The sequence below is a fragment of the Pelophylax lessonae genome (assembly GCF_965119305.1).
Source record: "Pelophylax lessonae genome assembly, chromosome: 5".
Lineage (NCBI taxonomy): Eukaryota > Metazoa > Chordata > Amphibia > Anura > Ranidae > Pelophylax > Pelophylax lessonae.
In genome coordinates this window covers 164147100-164165525 of record NC_138772.1, presented here as the reverse complement: position 1 = coordinate 164165525, position 18426 = coordinate 164147100, and the positions used below count along the sequence as shown (strand labels likewise).

Below are 18426 nucleotides of genomic sequence, written 5' to 3'. Positions count from 1 at the left end.
AGAGGAGAAGCAAAGTTACATAGGTCAGGAAGCAGTCTGGGGGAGAAGAGTGGGAAGCCCAGCTACATAAAGCACACTAAACTTCAATGAGACAAGATAAAAGGCAACTATGGAACCGGTGTAACAGTAAATTCTTCATCCTATGGGAATGCAGCTAATCAGCTGTGACTCTGTCAGGAAGACAGAGCAAAGGGGGAGAGAGACAAAATAAATATACAGGCTGGGACATGGAGTATAGGAAGAACTGTAAGGAGAGAGACAAAGTTACACAGATAACAAACTCACCTAGCAGAGCTAACATTAGAGCCAGTGCTGAGAGAGGGAGGGCCACACAGGGAGGGGGATTAGTGGCTGACGACAATTGTGTCTCTCTTCCTTTAGCAGCTGAATGCTGGCAGCAGGGAGAGAGGGGGAGAGAGCAGCTTTCATCTCCTTGAGGAAGAGAGACACAATTGTTGTCTGTCACTAATTCCCCTCCCTGTGTGCCCCCCCGCTGTGTGCTCAGGCCCCCTACAAGAGGACCAGTGGTCCATCCCTATCAGCAGCCCTGGCAAATGGTGTTACCACCTTGCTGCTCTGTACAAAGAGGAAGTGGCTTGAGCTGCTCTGTCCTAGTTCTCTGTAATTTCTCAGTGCATTCTGGGATACAGAAGCCTCCATCCTATCTCCCTCAATGCCCAGTTACACTTTACCATGCTTCACTAACACGCCATAATTGCTATAGGTACTGGTAAAGGATGGTTACAAAGCATTACCATTGAAATCAATGGCAGCAGCTGACAAGTGTTGATGCCTTATAAAAGCGACATGCTGCCTAATTTTAAATCTAACACAACACTACACAACTCTATTGCTCCTGTGTGTACAGCACTGTGTGGCGCCATTGTAAGGCCTATTACACATGGGAGTTAGCTTGTAAAAGAGCAGTGTGAATAGCAAGTTTTGACAAAACATTTGCTGTACTTTCAGAAAGCTTTGTTAAAGCTTTTAAAGTACAATTCAAGTCTAGTTTGTAAATGTTGAACGCAATCCTAAAGGGAGTGTTGATTACCACTCTAAGCAAGCTTAAGTGAGGTATTGGGTTGAGGCGCTGCTCTATGCATTAACCTTTGATGTTATTTTGCAAATGCAAATGCCGTTAAGTGCACTGAATGTTGCAATATATCTCAAAAATAAAGTGATAACTATTTAAATGCTGTAAAGTGCTAGAAGTGTCATATAAAAAGTATATATAAGTTACCATACATTACAAATTCATATAATAATGTGCAAAATATCGCAGTTCCGTGGAAATATCGCAAAAAAACAAAAACAGAAACCAAGTGCAAAAATCACAAAAAAGTGCTCGTGCAAAGTGTCCAAAATGTATTAATTATTCATCCAAATTATTTATGTGTCCATAAAAAACTCTATAAGTCATTACGCAACTTCTGGTTTTCAGCAGTGGAAACATTACCCCAACATTACCTCCCGTGACTTACAAGTGCAGGTTTTATTACTTTTATGAAAGTGTATTTATCTTTAATTAATGAAACTTATATCGGATTTACACTATGGGGGCTGTCGTTTTATATACCACTGAGAACAACAGGATGAAATAACAAGGGGGAACACCTTGTTGAAAGGGGTAGGATTTCTGGTGGGGGGTACGAGTGGAGACACCGAGGCTCACTGCATACTGAGACACTAACTGCATTGTGTTGGCACACACTATTGTCACTCCACGGATGGCACTATAAGGACCAGCAAGACCAGCAATATTTTTCAAGAAAATTACACCTTTGATTATAGAGTTTTTATTGGACACATAAATAATTTGGGTGCGTAATTAATACATTTTGGACACTTTGCATGTGCACTTTTTTGCAATTTTTGCACTTGGTTTCTGTTTTTTTGTTTTCTGCGATATTTGCACGGGACTGTGATATTTTGCACATTATTATATGAATTTGTAATGATTAATATGGTGATTTTTATATGACACTTCTAGCACTTTACAGCATTTAAATAGTTATCAATCTGTTTTTGAGATATATTACAACATTCAGTGCACTTTACGGCATTTGCACAATAACATCAAAGGTTAATGCACAGGGCAGCGCCTCAACCCAATACCTCACTTAAACTTATACATAGATCCCATTCTTGAAGTGGGAGAATTGGGGGCAGCAGCTTGCAATATTCATAAGCATACATCAGTTTTAACATCCCATACACAGTATGTCATTCACATATAGAATAGCATTTGGCCCATAGCTTGGATTATATTTTTTTCCTTTAGCTCTAAGCAAGCTGCTGGCAAGCTTCAGAAGGCTTTGAACAAGCTTTAAGAAGTGCTGAAGCCTGCTTGCAGCTTGTTTAAAGTGGCAATCTGCACTCCCATTTGGATTCCTGTTCAGCTTTTATCAAACTTGAGCTTTAAAAGCGTCTACAAAGCTTGCCAAAAGCTCTGGAAATGCTTTTTAAAAGATTGCTGTTCACACTGCTCTTATAGAGGCTGAAGCCTACGTGAAACAGACCTAATATTCATGCCAGGTGTTGAAGGGCAGTTATGAGGCTTTTAAAGTTCTCAGTAAATGCAACACTATGTATTGACGCACATACAGTATGAACAAGCCCTTTTCCCTTACCGCTGTGTCTCTTCGCCATCTACCAATTCCCCCATCTACTCCTCATCTGAAAAACTTCATTACCGCTACAGGACCCGTTCTAATAGGAGCAACACAAGTCGCTCCAACTTAAGAAAAAGGGTCCTGTACTACTTCGGGGCGACCTCGGAACGACTTGCATAGACTTCCATTATGTGAAGTCCCTGCAAGTCGCTCCGAAGTCGTGGTGCATGGTAATGCACAAGTCGCCCCTGAAGTAGTAAGGAGTCGTGTCGCCTCAGTGTGAACCGGCTCTTACTATGTATGTTTTGTTTCCTTCAGAGATTGTTGTCTTTGTAGATTTATTTCTATTTTTTTGCTAAACTTTTGTGTATCAGTACTGCTTGGACCGTAGAAGAAGGGGTTAGACCTCTGAAAGCTTGCACTGAAAATGTACCAGTTTGCCCAAAAAAAAAAAAAGGATCAATGACCGTGCTCAGCCAGTTCTCACACAAATTCCCTTCTTTTTTTTTTTTTTTTGCTGATTGATAAAACTTTTTACAAAACGTAAGCCTCTAGTTCCCTAGGCAAAGGCATTGGTGCCTTTTAAAAAGTTCGTCTATGAGCATCATAGTTTTGCATTTTAATATTTTTACTACATTGATGTTTGTAAACCAATAAAAGCATTTCCTGTATAAAATGGTTGCAAAAATTGACTAGATCATTACCACGGAGACTGCATTACAGTAAAGTCATTTGAAGGACTACGAAGGCTCTGCTGCATTTCCACAAATCCAAGCCTTATTTGAGTGGCTTTTGACAAAGAATATAAAAAGTGATGTATTCCCTCAGAAAAAGATGAGCATTCCCAGTTACCGCAATAGCAGCAGGCAGTTAACAACAGCCATATTACCATAGCGAGATTTAAATGAAATGGAAGTTTACAGTGTAAATAAGTAGCAACATCAAAGTACTACTTTATAATCTAGCTTTCTGGGAGCAGTTGAAAACAGCAGTAGAAGCTCTTATAACAGAGGAGGTTAATGAATGTTTCAAAGTTATTAAATGAGAAGCATTGTGAAAAAGTAGCATGTATTTTACACACTCAGCAGCACGCAGCTTTTCAAAAGGAGTTTGAAAATGATTATCAACGTGTGAAAGATAAGCTGCTGCCTTAGAGAACTACCGGCAGCTACAGTCTTTCCTTTAATTATCCGTTTATATTCTCTTTTTATTATTGTTTTTTTTTTCCCTTTACAAAGCAGTTATGGATGCTACAGCACACCCCGCACTTGTCTTCATTCCCATGCTTACCTACCTTTCACTATACTCAGTACTTGACTTTCAGCCTTACCTATATTTCAAGTGACCCCTTCCCTACTGGGTCCCTTCTAAACAGAAGGGCGCCTGTAATTGAAGAAAAAAAAGAGAATATACGTACCTTTCCAGCAAGCATGACTGTTAACAAGTAATCTCTTTGCTGCTCCCCAGCCACTACATGTGTTCTACAAACAGGAACCTACTTGACCTCAATCTCATCATAAGCAAAGTTTAGATCTGTGGCAGCACTTGCATGGGTCAGGTCCTGTACCTCTGAGATTATGTAAGGCACTGAAAATACAAAGCAAAGAAAAGGGCGCACCAGCCTAGCGCATTATCCTCAGCGAGTTTATTACATGAAAAATTAAAATCAGCTACTCACAAACAATCGTGAAATTCAGGCACATCAATTCCATAAATCTGCCTCATGCCAGAGGATCAACGTCTTTACTGGAAGCAGAGGGCTGACGCGTTTCGAGGCTGTGCCTCTTCCTCAGAGCCTGGAGGCCATGGTCAAGTCCGTAGTTTAAATATAATATGGAAGACCGGGCCTCCACATGGCCCTTGGGGATGTGGGAGGAGATATCGCCCAAGTGGGCATGACTACACAACTGATTGCCCAAAACTATTGCAGATCACAATTACAATTACAATATAGGCTGGCGTATGTGCATGTGTGCCCGCCCCCCCCCCTCCCCTCTGTCCCTCCATGTGTGTGTGTGTGGGTGTGTGTGCATAGAATCATGCACGTACATACACACACTTATTTATATACCATCTTCTCTTTTCCCCGCCTTAATATATTTCAAGAGTATAGTCTTCAGTATAGATCCCACACCTAATGTTCTGTACTGGCTTACGGAGCCAAGTTTCCCAAATTCTCCAAGGTCTGTTTGTAGAGGAGGTATAGCACGCGCAAATTCGCGTTAAAGGTTCTACACGCTATATTCAACGAGTCACATTATATGCACACATATGAGGCAGATTTATGGAATTGATGTGCCTGAATTTCACGATTGTTTGTGAGTAGCTGATTTTAATTTTTCATTTAATAAACTCGCTGAGGATAATGCGCTAGGCTGGTGCGCCCTTTTCTTTGCTTTGTCTTTTCTTTGCTTTGTATTTTCAGTGTTTGGTCGACCGCCCTGGTCGTAAGGGGCAGCAAAGCCTAGCCATCATAGATGCCTATTATCAGCACGAGTTCCGGGATTGAGGCAGCCTGAGGACCAGGTTCCGAGCGCAGGAAAGGGGGTGCTGTATAGCACTTATCTTTTTTGGATTATGTAAGGCAGCCTTTCTCAACCTTTTCAACACAGAGGAACCCTTGAAATAATTTTCAGGTCACAGGGAACCTCTGCTAATAATGACTATGTTTACAACTCGTGATACATTAGTGTGATGGTCAGGGGGAAGAATGCTCCTCAGTGCCGGTTCACACTTGTGCAATGCGGGAAGGCTGCAAATTCGCAGCCTGTTCCCGCATCGCATCCGCACAAGAGGCAGTTCACACTGCCATATGCGATACGCAGGGGGTGTCAATTAACCACTTGCCTACTGTGCACTTAAACACCCTTCCCATCCAGGCCAATTTTCAGCTTTCAGCGCTGTCACACTTTGAATGACAATTGCGCGGTCATGCTACACTGTACCCATATGAAATTTTTATCATTTTTTTCACACAAATAGAGCTTTCTTTTGGTGGTATGTAATCACCTCTGGGTTTTTTATTTTTTACAAAAAAAGAGAATAAAGACAGAAAATTTTGAAAAAAAAAATACGTTTTTCTTATTTTCTGCGAGTAAATTTTGAAAATAAATTTTTCTCCTTCACTGATGTGCGCTGATGAGGCGGCACTGATGGGCACTGATAGGCTTCACTGATGGGCACTGATGAGGTGGCACTTATGGGCACTGATGAGGTGGCACTTATGGGCACTGATGAGGAGGTACTAATATGCCGCACTGATGAGCACTGATAGGCGACACTGATAGGCGGCACTGATAGGCGGCACTGATGAGCACTGATAGGCGGCACTGCTGGGCACTGAGAGGTGGCACTGCTGGGCACTGAGAGGAAGCACTGCTGGGCACTGAGAGGTGGCACTGAGAGGCGGCACTGCTGGGCACTGAGAGGCGGGACTGACGGGCGGCACTGATGGGCACTGATAGGCGGCACTGATGGGCACTGGCGGATGGCACTGGACACTGACGGGTGGCACTGATGAGCGGCACTGATGGGCAGCACCATCAGTGCCCACACTCAGTGCCCATAGTGCTGCCAGTCAGTGCTCATCAGTGCCTAGATGAGCAGGCACTGATGGGCACTGACTGGCAGCACTATGGGCACTGATTGTGGGCATTGATGGGGGCACTGATGGCGGGCACTGATGGGGGGGCACTGTGTGTATGTTTTTACCTTTTAGTAATCAGGGTACTGGTGGTCAGTGCCCTGATTACATGTCTCTGTGTCCCCGGCGCTGTGAGGCTCCCCCTCCTTCCTCACACTGCAGGCTCTGTGTGAGGAAGGAGCGCCGGCGATGAGAGATGATCTCATATGTTTACATATGAGATCATCGCTCATTGGACGGCCCGATCACGTGGTGAATGGCCGCTGTGATTGGCCATTCACCACGATCTGTGATCGGCCGTGTCCAAGGGACACGGCCGACACAGGTTTTCCCCGCTGCGCGCTCTCCCGAAAATTCAAGTCCGCGCTGCAGCCGTATATAGGCTGTAGCGCGGATGGGGGGAGGTTAAATGTTAACGACACCCCCAGTTTTATCGCATATCGCAGTGCGATCTGACAGTTCCCACAGGATTGGATCGGACAAGTGTGAACCACTGTGCGATCCGATCCTGATGCGGCTGAAAAAAAGGGTCCTGTGCGTCTTTTGTGTGGGTGCAGTGCGAATTTCAGCCATACAAAGTGTATGGCTGAATTCGCATCCGCACAGGAGATCGCATGTAATGAAGGAGCAGTGCGCTCTGAATTACATGCGATCAGCGCGCCCACAGTAGTGTGAACCGGCACTCACACTTGTGGTTATTGGGAAGAACTCCCTTCTTCCAGATAGTTAAAAAGATCAATGGTGTCAGGGGGAACTTATCCAAGAGGCAGAAATTTCCCATTGCTCAGGGAACCCCTAGCAACCTCTGGAGGAACCCTAGATTTCCACGGAACCCTGGTTGAGAAACACTGATATAAGGTGATTAGACTAAAAAATAGTGTCAAAATACTGGCAAGACTGCTTGATAATACTCACTAGTTTTCAGTGGGCTTGAGGAACACCTGGATTGACTGGAGTTACCACCAAAACAGGGTATTAACAAACCGAAAATCGACTGGTTCAGCAGGAATTAGCCAAATTTTGGACTGTGTGTACTGCAGTTGGCTCAACAGAAGCCAGTATAATGACTGGCTTCTGACAAATGGTTGTGCTGGAAAACCAGTATTCGATCAGCGCTTTTAGCCAATGGGTGCAGCACTCATCTGTGTATTCTGACAGGGGGAGCCCTCACTGTCAGAATACAATAGCTCTGTGGGAGAGATGTCTGCATTATACATGATTTGTGTTGATGCAAGGATCTGTTGTTTTTTTTTTTTCATTCAACCCGCTGGGTAAAAGAAAAAAAACCTAAACATTTATACCCTGCTTAAAGTGATTCTAAAGCCTCAAGGTTTTTACCTTAATGCATTAGGTTGAAAAACTTGTGTGCTGCAGCTGCCCCCCAGATCCCCCCCCCCCCCCCTTTTTCTTACTAGCCACACAGGACCTCTCCATTGTTTAAGGAAAGGATTTTTTGCAGGCATAGCTTTAAGACATCTTGGGCCAGAGGTCAACATGTTTACAACCCAGGGACTCCCTAGGCCCAAAATTATCTACTAATATGTTCTGTTACATGCCACTAGTCACATTGAGCATTTGTTTGCATTTCTAATCAAGTGTTAATTTGTACAGTGCCAGGTTACTAATAATGCACTTGATCCTCTTCCTTTCTCTCTAAGATTGGGACCAGCCATGCATAAATTTGAGCTGTTTGCAAAATTCTGAGGAACTAGAGTAAATTTATACAAATGCTGGGAGAACTAAAAACTATTCTGTGTCCTTCATTTAAAGAAACATAGTATGCTGGCATTTTATTGTAGAGCTGGTTGCATGGATCAGCAGGTACCTGTATTTTAACACTGTATGGGCCTGTAGTGATAATCTTTTGTTTACATCAGAACTGCTTTTGCCCCCATACAAGTCAATTGGATAGCAAATACACCATTAAGCAGGTTGATTAGGTTTAGAAGGAGATCAAATGCAGGTTAAGAGGAGGTCAACTGTCACTGTTATTGAATTGTGAATGATATCAGCAGTGTCTCGTAGTAAATCAAATGCAAGCTAAATGCACCTAAAAGCAAGCTGCATTTGCCCATCAACACAAGCATTTAGTCTCCATAAACACTAGATGCTCAAAAACCAGCAAAAAAAAAAATATATATATATATATATATATATATATATATTTATAAATAATATTTAGCGTTTTTTTGCCAGCGTTTTTGCAGTGTTTCGTAGCATTTTAAAAAGTGTTTAGAAGCGGTATCGTTTGTTTTAAGTTGCCAGTGTCCTCAATAACCAGTAAATAGCTGACAGCTGAATGTAAACTAAACAATTGCCAGCAATAAATAATTGAGAAAAAAAATGTGTGGGCCCCCCCCACCCCCCGATCCATACCAGGCCCTTTGGGTCTGGTATGGATTTTAGGGGAACCCCATGCAAAAATGAAAAAAGAAAAATTATGTGCCCCCCCCAATAATCAATACCAGATCTGAGCATGCAGCCTGACAGGCCAGGGAAAGGGGGGGGAGCGAGCACCCCCCTCCTTCTGAACCGTGCCAGGCCACATGCCCTCAACATGGGGGGCTTGCTGGGTTAATGACGTCACAAGGGTTTCCTCCACATATGACGCCATTCAGGCCAAAGACTTCAATCTTTGTTTTATCAGACCAGAGAATTTTGTTTCTCATGGTCTGAGAGTCCTTCAGGTGCCTTTTGGCAAACTCCAGGTGGGCTGTCATGTGTCTTTTGCTGAGGAGTGGCTTCCATCTGGCCACTCTACTATACATGCCTGATTGGTTGAGTGCTGCAGAAATAGTTGTTCTTCTGGAAGGTTCTCCTCTCTCCAGGGAGAAATGCTGAAGCTCTTTCAGAGTGATCATCAGGTTCTTGGTTACTTCCCTGACTAGGGCCCTTCTCCCCTGATCGCTCAGTTTGGCCAGGTGGCCCGCTCTAGGAAGAGTCCTGGTGGTTCCAAACTACTTCCATTTACAGATGATGGAGGCCACAGTGCTCATTGGTACCTTCAATGCTGCAGACATTTCTCTGTACCCTCCCCCAGATCTGTGCCTTGATACAATCCTGTCTCTTGAGGTCTACCAACAATTCCTTGGACTTCATAGCTTGGTTTGTGCTCTGACATGCACTGTTAACTGTGGGTCCTTAAATAGATAGGTGTGTGCCTTTTTCAAATCATGTCCAATGAACTGACTTTACCACAGGTGGACTCCAATCACAATGTAGAAACATCGCTAGGATGATCAGTGAAAACAGGATGCACCTAAGCTCAATTTAGAGTGTCACTATAAAGGCTGTGAATACTTAGGTGATTTTATTTGTTTTTTTATTTTTAATACATTTTCAAAGATTTCAAACTAACGTTTGAAATGACATTTTCATTATGGGGTATTGTTTGTAGAATTTTGAGGAAAATAATGAATTTAATCTATTTTGGAATAAGTATAACAAAAAGTGAAGCGCTGTGAATACTTTCTGGATGCACTGTATACTAATGATGAAGCACTATTCTTCCACTGACACTAATAATGGTGCACTATTCCTCCCACTAATGACAAAGATGCACTGTTTACCTCCACTGATGCCAGGACAATTTTTACCCCCAGTCCTGACCTTTGTTTAGAAAGATTGGAGACCCCTGGCTTAGACCAAAGTAAAGGTGATCTTGATTTAAAGTTACCCATACTGAAAGAAAGCTAGTTAACTCATCTTGCATCGCTTTACACCCCCGTAGTTTAAACGAGGGGTTCCCTAACCTGCTGTTTATATGCAATCCTTGACATTGGTCTTAACCCTGTACTGAAATAATCAAAATTGATTACATTCCATATACTGTACAATTCTGATAATAATGAGATAGGTAGAGAATGTAGATAATATTGTTGATGTACCATGCATAGATGTAACTGGGGTCTTTGGTACCTTCTTATCTTGATTTGGTATAGAAAGAGAAAAACATTTTCTGCATTTAAGGCAGATAATGCAGTAAAGATTTTCTATCATATCACATTACTTTTACTCAAAAGTGTCATCACCTTTTTGTCTATTAGATGGCAGTGTCCCTTAGTTTCATAGGAATCTCTAACATCATCATGCCTTTATCACATCATGTAATAGGGGGGGGGGGCAACAGCTATCTTTGTGTTTAAATAGAGATTTATGGCAAAGCCGCCATTTTGCTGCTGACCATGGGGTGAGTGACACACACAGACTTTTATCCCCACTTGATGCATCCCTGATGAAGCTTTCCACTTTGAGAGCGAAACATGTTGGATTTTTTGAGGAGGGAACTAGGGACTCCACATCTCTCTCAGCAAGTGGGCTCTGAGCTGGTCTATGCGGGAAGTAAGTACGAGGGCTATTTGGACAGAGGCTGGGACAGTTGACGTTACTTAGTTACATGGTTGGTAAGGTTGAATTAAGACACCAGTTCAACCTGAGCTGGGTTTCAGAAAACTTAGTTAAGCCCTTCAGTATTCACTGTACTTACGAGAGTAGAGCCAAAGATTATTTAGTCATTCGTGGTATATGTATGTAGCCCCCTCCTGTTTATGTCTCTGTAATGATGGTTGCAAGCCCATTGGGCAAACCGAGAAAGAAATACCTGGACCAGAATATATGAGCTGTTATTATGCTGGAAGGTCTCTTGATGTGATGAGAGTATTTAGGAGCCCTCTCTCCTTATGAGTATTATAAATAACATTTTTGATACAAAAATAATCTTTGATTGAAACTCTAATAAAAATTTGGTTTTTAACCCAGTGGCTTTTTGGTGCGTGGATATATGCAAGCTTTGTTTTGCCCCTGCATAGTGAAGTTCCACATAAGGGTATGCTAGTATTATTTTGTATATGTTAGGCTTTTTGAGTTTGCAATGTATCTGTAGAGAAGCAGCATTGTCACCCTAGGAAAAATCTACACAGCCCCCCCCCCCTTCTCCTATTCACTAAAACATAGAGGAAAGCGGTTCTGTAGTCTTCAGTGATAGGGGAAAACAGTGTTTTCAGTTCACTAGATTTGGGGCAGCATCAACAGGTATTTTTATTTGCATGTTTCGAACAGATATAACAAAATGTTTTCAATGGTATTTTTACCAGACCAAAAGGGATCAAATAATAATAATATTGTTTACATACAGTTTATATACTTTTGTGGTACACTTACTTGATATATTGGTATATTTTACTGATTTTAAACTGTCCATATGTGTGTAGTTCTGTTCTGTATTTTCTAAACGTTGTATACCCTAGTTTCCTTCATCCGCAAAACTGCAAAGCAGAAAAATTTTATGGGTCTCTGGCTTTTAAAAAACAAAACAATTCTTACCAGTCCATTGGATAGAGCCAAATCAACCCTTGCATACAAAGCACACCCTTTTGCCTTTGAGTAGATAACAAGTGGTTGTTAGCTCCAGGGACTAAGGCCGGCCTTAGATGGTTTGAATTCAGCAGGAACCAGCCGAGATTCAAACCATGTATGGGCAGGCTGAATGTACCAAATTGATCAATCAACTTTGGTACAACCTGCCTGCCGGATTTTGCATGCGATTATCGCTAGCAGCTGTTATAGTCCCTAACAATAATCACTGACTTCTCCCAGCCATGATGGCTTCCCTCTTCTCCCCACCAGGAGAATACAATGGCCCTGCAGGAGGGCTTTCCCCTGTCAACACTGTCTGTGTTGATGGAGGAATCCAGCAAATTTATTTCCTGCAACCCATGAGAAATTTGCTTTGTTTATGGCCTGCTTAATGTGTATTTGCACCAATATCTCAACGGACAAGGAGGTAAATGCAGTCAAAGCATGCGGTATTGTTAAAAACAATTTGAATTAGCAGACAGCTGTGGCACTTAATAGTACCTGCGCAAATGGTAAAAGATATATATGTGTGATATTCAAATATATGTGTTAAATGAATCCATAAAGTGCAATATAAAAGTGCATGAGTGACATAAATTTATATATTGGCATAAACCAAAGAAAGGGGGCTGCAACAAAATCGTAAAAATGTGAAAAGTGATAAAAAATACACCTGAAGTGTACGGAGCTGCGCTCACCTAAAGTGCACTGTATGATTGATAATAAATATATAAAATTCATAAATTCTTAAATACAAAGTGCATAATCAAATATAAAGTGCATCAACAGTTAATGAATGAGTAAATGTTAAATAAAATCCCATACAAAGTAAATTTATCAAATATAAAGTGCATCAACAATTGGTAAATGAGTGAATCATAAATAAAGTCCCATTCACCAACAAAGAAACAAGGATGCAGTCTCTAGAGGATAATTCTTCCACATAAAGACAAATCTTCACTCCCTTCACCACATGGACACCCAGTGTGTGGGAATGCTTACCAGAAGGCACCGACCCCTTGATTATAGGGGGTCAATGCAAGCAGAAGTGTGACACAATGATCAGAATCCAGAGTGAGTCTGAGCCCTCCTGAAGGATCCACCTTGCAATCGCCTGTATAACAGATATACCCCACACTCCTCTGCCAACCTCACGCTCCTTGTAAAATCGCAAAAAACCCTACAAGATTCAGTTCCAATACACTTTAATAGGGTTTGGCGATATTTTTGAGGTTTTCAGACTTTCTTCATTTGTTCAATTCGCTCGCGGTTCATCGCTGCTTGGCAAGATATTTAACACTCTGTATTTTGCTGGTGCTTGGAGTGCTCCAAACTGTAAAAAGCATTCAGTCCTCACAGTGCGGGTATAAGATAATTAGACAGTATTTCCACCGTATGCTCACAATGCGTGCCTCTGTGTGACGATAGATTGGCCCCTCCCCTGAGCGTTACGCCACAGGGTCAAGTGGCTTCCTCAGGGGGATATGGCACTTATCCTTTGATGCAACAATCATTCTGCCAAATGTCATAGTTGTCAAATACTAGTAACTGCACAATAAATCGTTAAAAAAATTGCGATCTCCTATCAACCCCCCTCACGATCCTAATCCAGCATTTCCACGATTCATCCAGTGCAGAGCTGTTCTCTGCTCAGTCACAGCCGTCAAAAAAAAAAAAGCCTCTGGCAAATGTTTATTAACATTAAGCCCCTTTCACACATGGGAGTCCATCAGAGGCCTTCGTTTTTCTCAGCGGGGATCAATCCGCCGATCCACCGCTGAGCAGGCGGATGGCAGCTCTGTCTCCGCGCTGTGTGCAGAGACAGAGCTGTCAGGTCCCCGCTGTTCTCTATGGGGGAATCGGATGAGAACGGACCGCCTGTCCGTTCTCATCCGATCCCATCCAAATCCGATACGCTGGACGGATAGAAAATAGGGTTTCCATCCGTCCAGATTTGACGGACAGGTTTGGATCAGATGTCAGCGGACATGTCTCCGCTGACATCCGATGCCCCATAGAGATGCATGGGGCATCCGTTCAGTTCCGACCTGAAAAACTGACAGTCGGATCTGAACAGTCCACATGTGTGAAAGGGGCCTTACTCAGTGCTGAGAGATAACAATAAATAATGTATCATTTGGTTCTTTTAGATCAAAGGGATGAAGATTCGGTCTGTAAATGAGATCAGTTTAACCAATTAAAGACTAAGCCTTTTTCTGGCACTTGTTGCTTACAAGTTAAAATCAGTATTTTTTTTGCTAGAAAATTACTTAGAACCCCCAAAGATTATATATACTGTATAAATATATTTATATTTTTTTTTAGCAGTTACCCTACAGAATAAAATGTCACATTGTATTTGTGCAGTGGTCTTTCAAATGCAATTTTGTGTGAAAAAATACACTTTAATGAATTAAAAAAAAAAAAAAACTAAACAGTAAAGTTAGCCAAAATTTTTTGTATAATGTGAAAGATAATGTTACGCCGAGATTCATGAAATAATCGTGATCTTTATTCCAAGCAAAAAAAAATGGATTCTCATTTTATCCACAATCATGCAGCTCTACTAGTAACTATGTTAAAAAAAAAGTTATTTAAAAATGAGAGCCAAAACTTATTTGATGGCTGTCATTTAACAGCTTACTTCATCAATGTGTTTCCTTGTGTGTCTGAACACCCATTATAATGTGACCCCTATATATCCATCATAGTTTTAATGCATTTGTGGTGCCATTTTCTAAAGATGTTTACATATTTCATAATGCCTTTTTGTTTTCCTCAGGCGCATTTGGGAAAATGTCACCAATGCCCTGAAGTCAAAAAACATTGAAGCAGCAACAGAGCACAAACACCAATTGGAGGAGAGGCAGAGGGCAGAAGCCAGGCAGAGAGCATCTGCTGATGTGCCATGGAAACCAAAGTATTTTATCAGAGAGGCAAGTATCATACCTGAGTAAACTTCCACCATTGTTCTTTGTCACACATTTTGCTCTGCTGATTTCACACTACAATGTAACCCTATTCCAGTGAATTCACTCACACTTTAAGCTTTCCATCCAGTTTATTAGATGAAAGATGGTGTTGTAATCAAGCAATGGGGACTTTGTAGAGAATATAATAAGGGGGGACATGGTGGTGTTTTTCCATTGTTATCTCAGAAAACGGCTGTGCTGTACTAATAACTCATTGGAAAATAAAGTGCTGCTGCATCAAACATCTTTTAAGCTTTGTGACCCAGCTCTGTTTATGTAAGCGGGGAAACTACTGAAGAGTTTACTGCTCAGATAATAGACTGCCACGGAATAGCGGAGATGTAACAAAGGATTACAGGTTTGTATGTTCATGCTTACTAAATCAGCCTGGTTATGCAAACTATCTTGTATAATAATACAAACTTTATACAGCACAGAATGTGTACCCAGGCTGATTTGGGAGGGTAGAATACACAAGGTTGTGTTCCTTTGAAACATCCCCTTAGTTATATGCTAGATTTAAGCAATAAACTTATAATCAATGTCTTGCTGTCTCAAAGCCCAATTGAAATTTTCGCACCTTTTTATCTCTTTATGGTCCTATACCCTCAAAGTTCATATTTGTGACTCATTTTTGTTTTTCAATGCTTTAAAATACATCCTTCCAGTGTTGGCAACCCTCAGTATTTTTAATAGCAGCCAGGGAAAAAAATGGGGATTTTTCTCCTGCCAGGATTTCCAGTGACAGGAAAAGGTTGCCAGTTAAAAATATAGCTGTGACACTCGGCATGTACAGTTCTGATCTGGAGCTGCCAAGACCATCCAAGTGCCTGCTACAGTATGTTCGGGTGGCACCGGGGGGTGGGGGGGCGGGTCTGGCAGAGGCGGTTCCTGAGCCAGTGCCATCTTAAACGCATTAAAGTGCCCCGGGCAATGCAGTCCTCTAGGGCCCCGCCTACACAATCACCCATGAGAATAAAAATGCAAATTATCCACAAGGCGATATTTATTCGTACAGCAGTGCCAGGCTAATGACAGCTTCCAAGTTGGGGGGCTGGGTCCGGTGAACACACACAAGGATGGGAGTCAGACTCGAATGTCCTGTGTGTGCCTGTTCTGGTGGAGGTGGATAGGCATTCTTGCAGTTGTGGGCTCCCCCTCCATGGCCCAAGTGGCCTGACAGCAGCGCAGGGCCGACAGGGGCTTGCCACCTGCTAAGTTCGGTGGTGGGACGCACATGGGAATCGGGACTAATGCTTGGCTGGGGCTGGGTTCTTGGGCAGGTGGGGCCCCCCGGGCAAATTCCCAACGTGCCCATTGGGTAAGATGGCCCTGTCCTGAGCGTGTCGTGTGATGTCATGGTGCAAGCTAGCCGAGTGAAGCGGCCAGAGCCTCTTGTGTGGGTCTGCGGGACGGAAGCAAGGCAAGACTGGAGTGGACTGAGAAGACAACTTGGCATGGAGAGAGACTGCCACCGTGACTCAGGAGGGGGTTTGTTATGTCGGTGAGGTGTCATCATCTGTTCTCCTGCACACTGCTGTCAGTGTCAGTGTGAGAGTCCATTTCATGCGTATGTGCCTGCCCATTCTAATTTCTTGCCCTACTGAGTCCTGTCCCTGAACTACTTACTATATTGAAAATCAAACAAGAAATATGTTTTTGCCTAAATATCTACCCTAAAGAGTAACTTCACTTTTTTGAGAAAAAAAACATTCCCCTCTGGGTGGTCTCTGTACATTACAAGGATTTTAACAAACTTTATTGCAGATTTCTACCTTTTGTTATTCTGAGGAAATCCATTGTTTGTTCCTCTGTGCTGAATGGGTCAAATAGTAGTGGTATCATAATTATCTATCAGCTGTGGCAGCTGCAGAGCTCTAATGAGGAAAGCTGCTGGGCCTGCATCCTTTTAGATGTGTTCCTATTGGGATTATCTCCCCAAAAATGATATTTTAGTTGCAGGGGATGCCAGAAATCTGACTTGTATCTTAGGCAGACTTCTGGGAAAATTGGTGAGCCAATCACACAAGCTGGAAATTGTTTCTGGGGTGTGGTCAGTACACATTCTATGTACATAACAGATACAGGTAGCCATATTGCATTGCATTTTCAGAAAATTACAACAGCTGCAGATTGAAAAGGAAAGGTAATTTTTAATACCTTTCAATTACAATATGATTTGTGTCGCAATTTTATGCACTATATTGTTTTTTCTTTATTTGCTGATTTTTTTGTCCCCCAAGAAAGTGGAGTTATCCTTTAAATCACATTGCAAATTGCATATTGGACTTGTATGTAGCTTAAATACTAAAATTTGCATTTAAAAGTGTCAGTAAAAACTTGGCTGTGCCAGTAAAGTTTGGGTGTCATGTCAGTAAATTTCAATCTTGTAGGTTAGCAACATGGCATCCTTCTCTCATTGGAAATGCTTCTTGTTGCTTTCCTACTTGGGTGTTCAATGCTGGCATAGCAGAAAAAGTAAAAAACAGAAAATCACTGCACTACTAAACAACAAAAACTAGCGATCAACATTGAAAGTGCAATAGTCCTCCTTGGGATAGTGATGCCCATGAGTATCTTAACCTGAGAAGTTGGTCCACAAGTAAAAGTCCATAAAAAGTATATTGTGCAATCGTCCTACACATGTAAAGGTATAGAAGAAGTGGCCACTCACCAGAAAGAAAACCGCTCACTTGCTTAACCACTTAAGCCCCGGAGGATTTGGCTGCTAAACGACCAGGGGGTATTTTGCGATTCGGCACTGCATGACTTTAACGGACAATTGCGCGGTCGTGCGACGCTGTACCTAAACGAATTTGGCGTCCTTTTTTTCCCACAAACAGAGCTTTCTTTTGGTGGTATTTGATCACCTGTGCGATTTTTTGATCATGCGCTATAAACAAAAAAAAAAACGTCAATTTTGCAAAAATAGCAATATTTTTCACATTTTTTTATATGAAATTCCCCCCAAAAATGTAAAAATCAAAATTTTTTAACATTTTCGGCCAATTTGTTTTATGCTACCTATGTTTGGTAAAAAAAATCGCAAAAAGCGTATTTTGATTGGTTTGCGCAAAAGTTATCGCGTTTACTAACAAAGGGAAAGATTTTTGTCATTTTTGTTGTTTATTTTTTTTAACGCATAATGGCGGCGATCTGCGATTTTTTTGCGGGACTGCGACATTGGGGCGGACAGATCGGACCCTTAAGAGAGAGAGAGAGAGAGCCCAGCGCCGATCTGAGTGTAGCACAGCAGTACTTTAATGACACACAAATTACAATGCTACTCACAAGAGGTAGATAAAAGCAGGCATCTAAAATCAATGGGGGGAAGTCTCTGTAGTCACATCCACGGTGGTAGGTCCGGTCAGGCGGGAGCGCTGTGATGAGGGAGGGCAGCCGATGTCCTCATGCGGGAGGCGTGAAGAAGGAGCTGAGCTCCGCAACGCGTCGCCGTTTGATCCCCTGGTGTCTCCTGAAGTGACGTTGCACCCATCCGACCGGCGGTCCCACGCTGCATCAACATCAAAGAGGATCGGCACGTCCCCCGCCTCCCACATGAGGACATCGGCTGCCCTCCCTCATCACAGCGCTCCCGCCTGACCGGACCTTCCACCGTGGATGTGACTACAGAGACTTCCCCCCCATTGATTTTAGATGCCTGCTTTTATCTACCTCTTGTGAGTAGCATTGTAATTTGTGTGTCATTAAAGTACTGCTGTGCTACACTCAGATCGGCGCTGGGCTCTCTCTCTCTCTCTCTTCTTGGTATCTTACAGGGTTACTTCACCCTTTACAAGCCTGCAGCCATCCCAGTGTACAGCCATCGGATCGCCCCCCATTT

At 42.4% G+C, this 18426-nt stretch overlaps 1 protein-coding gene across 2 annotated transcripts in view; it reads left to right on the top strand.

Moving 5' to 3' along the window:
- OSBPL10 (oxysterol binding protein like 10) overlaps window positions 1-18426 on the top strand; it is a 745381-nt gene that overhangs the window by 676957 nt on the left and 49998 nt on the right. For both annotated transcript variants that reach the window (XM_082258274.1, XM_082258273.1), the window contains one exon: window positions 14393-14546. In XM_082258274.1, the coding sequence (XP_082114400.1) occupies window positions 14393-14546 (154 nt within the window). The remainder of the gene's footprint in view (window positions 1-14392; window positions 14547-18426) is intronic.